General features: G+C 44.2%; 1 protein-coding gene across 1 annotated transcript; it reads left to right on the top strand.

Moving 5' to 3' along the window:
* Positions 1-5,095: 5,095 nt before the first annotated feature.
* LOC139471459 (buccalin-like) lies at positions 5,096-7,066 on the top strand. The gene has a single exon (XM_071253819.1). The coding sequence runs from the start codon at positions 5,096-5,098 to the stop codon at positions 7,064-7,066; it is 1,971 nt and encodes a 656-aa protein (XP_071109920.1).
* The last annotated feature ends 2,663 nt before the right edge of the window (positions 7,067-9,729 follow it).

Genomic DNA, 9,729 nt, shown 5'->3' on the forward strand with positions numbered 1-9,729 from the left:
AAGTTGGTAACGGTAACACGGGAGCAACCGAGGGTTCGTGCAATATGGGCGTGGGTTTCTCCCATCTGTACCATAACCAAGGCTCGTTCACGTTGTTCGACTGAGTCGTGGCATTTCTTTTGTGTTGTTTTTTTATCACTGTGGATGTCTGACTTGCCGTTGCAATCGTTTTATACCCTTACCCGCACGTGCATTTGCAGTTGTCCGTGGTGCACGCGTTTTTTTATTTTTTTCGCGTGTTATCTCGCTAACAAGTAACAGACGATTAACATTTTCTACAAACACTATTGTTGTATTTAGGATACGTGTTTTAGATAGACTTCATCGAAAACAAATTTATAGTTTGTCTGAAATTTATATTTTCAGTTGGTAAAGTTTCTTTTGGACGTCAGTTTATTAACACAATAGCACCAATATACACCTGATGTATTATGTATATGAACTCTATATATCCTGTATGCAGCGGATGTCCATATGTATGTAGCGACCATAACATTTCCGAGTCCCGCGATGAGATTCAAACCACGGACCTTCTGATCCGAGGTCGGACGCCTTGTCCACAAGACCAAAGAGGTTAACCCCGTCAACAAGCTAACAAGGTAAGGATGTCATCTGTGAGATGACTTCACGAACCATGGACCTTCTGATCCGAGGTCGGACGCCTTGTCCACAAGACCAAAGAGGTTAACCCCGTCAGCAAGCTAACAAGGTAAGGATGTCATCTGTGGGATGACTCCACGCCCTGTCACATACTCCCCCGTCAACAGAAGGCACGTCCCGGGCCGCATAGTAGGGTACTGAGACTTATTTTGCTCAAATTTAATATGAACGTTCTCAGCCCCACGTTGTGCACCAATGTAGCGGCCATAAGATGTCCGAGTTCCGTGATGGGATTCGAACCATGGACCTTCTGATCCGAGGTCGGACGCCTTGTCCACATGACCAAAGAGGTTAACCCCAGTCATCAAGCTGACAAGGTAAGGATGTCTTCTGTGGGATGATTTTTTGTTTGTTTGCTGTTTAACGCCGCACTCAGCTATATTCCAGCTATATGACTGCGGTCTGTAAATAATCGAGTCTGGACCAGGCAGTCCAGTGATCAATATCATAAGCATCGATCCACGCAATTGGGATCGATGACATGTATCAACCAAGTCAGCGAATCTGACCACCCGATCCCGTTAGTCGCCTTTTACGACAAGCATAGTCACCTTTTACGGCAAGCATGGGTCACTGTGGGATGATTCCACGCCCTGCTGTATGTAGATGAACCCTACAGCTCAGATGATGCATAGAAATTGCATAGTTTCAGCATAGTGCTGATGAATATGGGTTATGGACTCCATATTCCTACGGTTAATGTATTACAATGTCCCTGTAGTTTTCATTGACAAGATGAATACCGGCGTATTATTTAAACTGCACATCAATGTTGTGTGTAGTGGTGTTATATGTGTAATCTGGATTGAAACAATTCAGCGGAATTCAAAACCGATTTTCGTAGAAGGCGTGACTGTTTCTTGAGAATTGAGCAATGCTGTGTAACATGTTTCCGTGAGATGTGAGTCATTACTTCCCGGCATCTGACAAGAAATTTCTGGGAAGGCGTGATCATGGACACTCAACAATGAAACATGCAGATACACACACGCTACAATCCGCCTCCGGGGTCTAGCAGTAGACCGTACCCCAGAAGAGCGGAAGGTCCGCGGTCCGATCCCTGGCTGCGTCATACCAAAAGACCCTATAATATGGTATTTTTGTTACCTTGTCTGGAGTCCGGCATTAAGGGACTAACACAAGGACTGGTCGGCTCGGAGTCAGTATACTGTGTATGACTACGATATTCGTGTTAAACTGCGGCATCGTATCTCAGTGGGCTAGCACTATAAATCGTTCGGACTAGTACAAGCAGCCACACACACGCGCGCTATAATAATAGACGTAAAACCCCATTTCACCCCACACATAGACTAATAAAACACAACTGTGTAATTTCTTTGATGTGCGTTTTCTACCACAATCTTTAAAGATGAAAGTTTTTTAAATATGATTCACAATATGTTAATATTACAGGTTCAAATAATTTTTGAATTCAAATAATTAATATGAGATACGTTATTTACAACTTTGCATGTGTATAAGGGAGTGTGTCTGTTCGTTTTAAGGACAGCAAGATAACTAGTGATAGCCATCAGGTCAGCCACGCGCACATTTCATTAGCTAGTCCTTATGACTATATACTCGTTGACAGGATACGGTCGACATCGCAATCTGTCATTCGAAGCTGGCATTTAATCAGTGGGCAACAGTTCGTACTGGTTCAAGCAACCACACACACGCATGCGCACTTGTCATACAGCTCGAACATGGCTCATTGAAGCGTTAAACAACAAACAAACAGGCGGCCTATTCTGAAATATTATTTTTTTGTCAATGTGTCAACTGCAGCGAAACAACAATTATACTGTGTATTTTCCGATACTCATGAAAAAATGGCACAACAACACATCTGATCATTAGATCAATGACAAAAGTTTTCAAACTTCAGATATTATAGGATATGCTTATTACCAGTTAGAGAATTCTTTTTGTATAAGCGTAATGCACAGAATTGAACAAATACATTAAAGCTAAGAACAATAATCAGGTGACGTCTCCTTATCAATGCAGTAGTTTTAGGTTCTAGATCAGCTCTGGTCTGCGGGAGTTGCGGTATGGTCTGACTAAATTCCAGAATACAACAAAATGTTCAGGAAGTCTGTCAAAACACAAGCACCACAAAAGCACATATAAAGTATCTTCATTAGATTTTTAAATTAAATATTTGGGTTAACAAACTGAGGCAAGTTTACAGATATAGCTGGGTGAGATAACACCGGCTATAGTGTTGACCAAATCAATTCCATAGCGGCGCTAGATCCCAAGTAAGTTGGTGTCTTAATCACGCCAAGTAAATAATATTTCATGAGTTTTCTCGTTGCTCATAGGGCAGCTAGAGTTGCCCGGAAATGGTATAACTGCGCCAACGCACTGTGTAATCGCACAATCATAAACATGACAGTATTTGGTTTCTGAGATTTTGTTGTTGTTGCCAGTGGTGTTGACTGTCCGCGTAGATTTTACAGTCGCTTCAGTCCAAACGCAGCCCCAGCCACGAGTTGACGCCGAGAGAGAAAGCGACTGTTAATTTACCCTGCAGTTGGTTGCATTGATGATATAGCTGTTGCTCACATGATTTATTGATTGAAATAGGCAGACATGTAGAGTTTTAAGAGAACATAGACTTTTGAAGATGGGTATCATGTTAGGTGTATGTCCAGTGTTTAAGGATTTAAGAGCAAAATATCTTAAAAAATATGTCTATCACATATAAATGTCCACAAATGTTATAAATTAATGACTTGTGGTTGTGAGAAACTATCAGAAACATATCTATGTTTATTATCATGCTATGACACTACGAAAGTGTATGAATTGTAATGTGTCTTTGTGTTTAACGCTGCAATCAGCAATATTACATCTATGTGACGACGGTCTGTAAATATTCGAATCTGCAACTGACAATCCAGTAATTGACATCATGAGCATCGATCTATTCAATTGGGATACGATGAAATGGATCAACCAATTCTGCGAGCCTGAGCGGCCGATCCCGTTAGTCGCCTCTTACGACAAGCAATGGCGCCTTTAACGGCAAGCATGGGTTGCTGAAGACCTATTCTACCCCGGATCTTCACCGGTCCCAGATAATGTACTGTAGGGCGTCGTCAGTACCATGCATGTTGGTTGGTTGGTGGCTTGGTTTGTTGGCTGGTTGGCTGAGAGCGTGATGTATTCCGGCGCATTTAGCATATTTTGCAAAATAATCTCGTTTCTAGAAATCAAACATGGGCTTGACGTCAGATTAGAACTCGATTCTCCAGGGCGACCTCCAAACATCGACTTGAATAACTGACTTATGTCCCTTCCTCCACAAAACGCAATCTTCTCATTCGCTAGGGAAACTAGAAGTAATACAACTTCACATCTGCGATAAGAGTGTTGCAAAAGCTGACGATAACTCTCACTGCAAGTGTAAGAAAGTATCACGATTTCGGCTGAAACTTAAAAAGTCCTGCATCATGCATTGAATATGCCTACGTAACCAGTACAAGCCTTTGCTGCAGCAAATTGTTCCCGAGAAGCAAACATTGATACGCCTCAAGGTGTATGTTGTTATTTGTACTAACCGTGTCATGATATGTCTCACATTTGTGTACTGGTGAGCTCTGTTAACTTTATTCGCTACAAGTGCTACTAATAAAATGTCAGGACCAGTGCAAGTCACCACACTGTAGCGTAACATCAGGCTTAATACCAGCATGTGTATATAGGTGTTGTCGTAACATCAGGCTAAGTACCAGCATGTCCACATCTGTGTTGCCGTAACATCAGGCTTTGTACCAGAATGTGTGCGTCCGTGTTGCCGTAACATTAGGCTTTGTACCAGCATGTGTGCGTCGGTGTTGCCGCAACATCAGGCTTTGCACAAGCATGTCCACATCGGTGTTGCCGTAACATCAGACTTAATACCAGCATGTCCACATCAGTGTTGCCGTAACATCAGACTTAATACCAGCATGTGTGCGTCGGTGTTGCCGTAACATCAGGCTTTGCACCAGCATGTCCACATCGGTGTTGCCGTAACATCAGACTTAATACCAGCATGTCCACATCAGTGTTGCCGTAACATCAGACTTAATACCAGCATGTCCGAATCAGTGTTGCCGTAACATCAGACTTAATACCAGCATGTGTACGTCGGTGTTGCCGTAACATCAGGAAAAGTAGCAGCATGTCCACATCGGTGTGGCCGTAACATCATACTTGATACCAGCATGTCTGCATCGGTGTTGCCGTAACACCAGGCTAAGTACCAGCATGTTTACATCGGCGTTGCCGTATCATCAGGCTTAATACCAGCATGTCCACATCGGTGTTGCCGTAACATCAGGCTTAGTACCAGCATGTGTAAATCGGTGTTGCCGTCACATCAGACTGAGTACAAGCATGTCCACATGGGTGTTGCCGTAACATCAGGCCGAGAGGCATCATGTATAATCTGTGTTCCGGTGGCATCAGGCCGAGAGGCATCATGTCTAATCTGTGTTCCGGTGGCATCAGGCCGAGAGGCAGCATGTCTAATCTGTGTTCCGGTGCTATCAGGCTGAGAGGCAGCATGTCTAATCTGTGTTATGGTGGCATCAGGCCGAGAGACAGTATGTCTAATCTGTGTTATGGTGGCATCAGGCCGAGAGGCATCATGTCTAATCTGTGTTCCGGTGGCATCAGGCTGAGAGGCAGCATGTCTAATCTGTGTTCCGGTGGTATCAGGCCGAGAGGCATCATGTCTAATCTGTGTTCCGGTGGCATCAGGCCGAGAGGCAGCATGTCTAATCTGTGTTCCGGTGCTATCAGGCTGAGAGGCAGCATGTCTAATCTGTGTTATGGTGCTATCAGGCTGAGATGCAGCATGTCTTATCTGTGTTACGGTGCTATCAGGCTGAGAGGCAGCATGTCTAATCTGTGTTATGGTGGCATCAGGCTGAGAGGTAGCATGTCTAATCTGTGTTACGATGCTATCAAGCTGAGAGGCAGCATGTCTAATCTGTGTTACGGTGGCATCAGGCTGAGAGGCAGCATGTCTAATCTGTGTTCCGGTGGCATCAGGCCGAGAGGCAGCATGTCTAATCTGTGTTCCGGTGCTATCAGGCTGAGAGGCAGCATGTCTAATCTGTGTTATGGTGGCATCAGGCCGAGAGGCAGTATGTCTAATCTGTGTTACGGTGGCATCAGGCCGAGAGGCATCATGTCTAATCTGTGTTCCGGTGGCATCAGGCTGAGAGGCATCATGTCTAATCTGTGTTCCGGTGGTATCAGGCCGAGAGGCATCATGTCTAATCTGTGTTCCGGTGGCATCAGGCCGAGAGGCAGCATGTCTAATGTGTGTTACGGTGCTATCAGGCTGAGAGGCAGCATGTATAATCTGTGTTACGGTGCTATCAGGCTGAGAGGCAGCATGTCTAGTCTGTGTTATGGTGGCATCAGGCTGAGAGGTAGCATGTGTAATCTGTGTTACGATGCTATCAAGCTGAGAGGCAGCATGTCTAATCTGTGTTACGGTGGCATCAGGCCGAGAGGCAGCATGTCTAATCTGTGTTCCGGTGGCATCAGGCCGAGAGGCATCATGTCTAATCTGTGTTATGGTGGCATCAGGCCGAGAGGCAGCATGTCTAATCTGTGTTCTGTTGGCATCAAGCCGAGAGGCAGTATGTCTAATCTTTGTTCTGCTGGCATCCGGCCTAGAGGCAGTATGTCTAATCTGTGTTCTGTTGGCATCAGGCCGAGAGGCAGTATGTCTAATCTGTGTTACGGTGGCATCCGGCCGAGAGGCAGCATGTCTAATCTGTGTTCCGGTGGCATCAGGCACAGAAGCAGCATGTCTAATCTGTGTTACGGTGGCATCCGGCCGAGAGGCAGCATGTCTAATCTGTGTTCTGATGGCATCCGGCCGAGAGGCAGCATGTCTAATCTGTGTTCTGTTGGCATCCGGCCGAGAGGCAGCATGTCTAATCTGTGTTACGGTGGCATCAGGCCGAGAGGCAGCATGTCTAATCTGTGTTACGGTGGCATCAAGCTGAGAGGCAGTATGTCTAATCTGTGTTACGGTGGCATCAGGCCGAGAGACAGTATGTCTAATCTGTGTTCCGGTGGCATCAGGCTGAGAGGCAGCATGTCTAATCTGTGTTACGGTGGCATCAGGCCGAGAGACAGTATGTCTATTCTGTGTTCCGGTGGCATCAGGCTGAGAGGCAGCATGTCTAATCTGTGTTCCGGTGGCATCAGGCCGAGAGGCAGCATGTCTAATCTGTGTTACGGTGGCATCAGGCCGAGAGGCAGCATGTCTAATCTGTGTTACGGTGGCATCAGGCTGAGAGGCAGCATGTCTAATCTGTGTTACGGTGGCATCAGGCTGAGCACTAATATGAGTTCTCTCAGCTCTGTATATCTACAATGCCGGTAACAATTACATCTGCGAATGATGAAGCTCGTTTTTTCTCTTTTCGGAAAGTAAAAATGTACAAGTGTGCTCCCAAACTCCGGCGCGTAATACGAGGCTTATTACCGCACTCTGTGAGATATATGAAGTGAAAATTACAGGAAATTAACCATGGAGTGTGGTCAGAGAGGAGCACTTTAGCCATAGGTGCACTTTTAAGCAAATCCAAAAGTAATGCACAATATATGAATTATCTGTAAAAAATGAAAATACGTTAATTAGGAAATGTTTCCGTGGAAGCCTCGATCTTCTGGATGCAGAATAGCTCTCGGTTTTGTGTTGGCGAACGTTTCATCTCGTCAACGCCACAATGGATCAAGGAGCAATTTAATAAAAAAGGTTCTAGACTAGGGTTGAATGTGGTTTCTAAAGCCGATCGGTTGAACATGGCTAGTTACACGGCAGTATTATATGTAAATACATCGGTAGATAAATAACTAGATACATATATACATGCGAAATAGAGAGCTAAATGCATGGTTAAATACCTCTCTACGTGCATGGATATATGATACATACTTGACGAGATACATTGCTAGCTGTAGGTTCAAAGTTAAATACATCGCTAGATCTAAAACTAAATACATATTTACTTAGCGAGAAGCACGGCTTAATGGGTGTTAAATACAGCCTAGATACATGACTAGATACATATATATGCTAGCCGAGATACACGGCTAAATGCATTGTCAAATACATCGCTATATACATGACTAGATATATGTATACCAGCCGAGATTCACGGCTAAATGCATTGTTAAATACATCGCTATATACATGACTAGATATATCTATACCAGCCGAGATACACGGCTAAATGCATTGTTAAATACATCGCTATATACATCACTAGATATATGTAAACCAGCCGAGATACACGGCTAAATGCATTGTTAAATACATCGCTAGATACATGACTAGATACATATATACTTGGCAAGAGACACGGTTAGAAGATGTTAAATAAATCGGTTTCAACATTCAAGGCGTGTTTGAAGTACATGTATGGACGGAATCGCACACTGAACCTAGCTTTGAACAGATTTTCTTACGATTTATGTCTGGTTCATTTACTTATAATTTCGTAACCAAAAGTGGTTAAGCTTGGTTCGTTGTTGAAGTTACTTTTCGTCACCATGCCTTCTTGTATCATGGGGCCTGTGGGTTGCCAGGTGGTTAAAGCGTTCTCTCTTCACGCCGAAGACCAGGGTTCCGCCCCCCCCCCCCCACCCCCCACATAAGTACAATGTACGGAGCCCACTTCTAATGACCCCAGCCATTATATTACTGAAATTGTGCTGAAAGCGGCAAAAAATTATTTTCACTCACTCATTCTGCTGTAAATGCTATCAACCTTCGAACAATTCGAGTTTTCCTAGGACACCAAACATTGCAATAAACAGGGAATTAGGTTGGAAGTAGTTTTTATCATATAATGGGCAGGATAAAGACAACGGGTTAAAACGATATCCGTTGAGGTCATATGCAGATAGAAATGCAATATCAAAGGTCAAGTAGGGACTACTTTTAGTGTTGATGAACAAACATGGCGTCGCCCTTGTCATTCGGCGATCGAGTCAGAATTAACCATCGGGAGTCTGGATAAACTCCAGGGATAATTGCTATCATTATCAAAAGAACAGTCTAATATACTGAAAATCAATGTCTAACTGTGACGTAGCTAAGGCATTTTATAAGTTTTGGCAACTTTGGAGATATAAATTTCGAAACAGTTTTGCGAGGGCACGAGGCCTAGCCTAGCGGGATCAGTAGCCATATCTGTGCTTGTAGACCTCTGCGGCTTGAAACCTTCTCCACAAATTAAAATAGTTGGATGACGTGGTGTCAGAATAGGTCCTCGGTGTGTCCTTTGACAGTGGAGGTGTCGCACGGTGTCCAGCACTAATATTTCGATGGTGTGTCCCCATGGTCTGTCGGGCAGTTCCTGCAGCAGTAACAAAGCGATCTTGAAGATGCTGTTGCACAATCGGACGATCCTGACATCGGGTGGTGACCCTTGGTCTTCCACTACGTGGTCGGTCATCTGTAGGGTTAGTGGTCTGGTACCGTTGCTGGAGCCTGTATATGGTCTTGCGTGGACTTGCATTGGCTACTTGCCGGGCGGTTTGTACAGCTTGCAATCGTCCAAGGGCTTGGTGTCGCTTATTTCTTCAATTCAATAACGAATGATTATGTTATTCGATCTAGGTGGATTTTTATAGGGCAAGAAATGGGGGAACGCATGTACATTTCAATTTGCATGGAACTCACGTGCATCGGGTTACCATGGCCGTTGCCGTGATGCGTTTGGGCGATCGGATTTATTGTCATCTGCTTCCGGACATGGTAATGTTAAATTTGAGAAACTTTGACAAAAATTACCCAGATATTTACACGACAACTTTTCATGCAATGTTAAGTGGAGTGACGTTTCTTTTGCGGTTCAGTATATTGTCGCTGTGTGTTACTGTTTATTTTAATGACATATTTTCTCTTGTAAGTCGTCTAGCGACTGGTTGTAGATTTTTGGTTATACTTCTTGTCATATAACTGACTACGAGTGAGACGAAACTTAACTTGTCTGTCTATGCAAACCGTCAGAGTTAGCCATCGAGTTTTCAGACCCG

The sequence above is a fragment of the Haliotis cracherodii genome, unplaced genomic scaffold (assembly GCF_022045235.1).
Source record: "Haliotis cracherodii isolate W230 unplaced genomic scaffold, xgHalCrac1.p SCAF_22, whole genome shotgun sequence".
NCBI lineage: Eukaryota > Metazoa > Mollusca > Gastropoda > Lepetellida > Haliotidae > Haliotis > Haliotis cracherodii.

What these genes read in the sequence shown, in the direction of transcription:
- LOC139471459 (XM_071253819.1), top strand. Translation starts at nt 5,096, where the DNA reads ATGTATAATCTGTGTTCCGGTGGCATCAGGCCGAGAGGCATCATGTCT.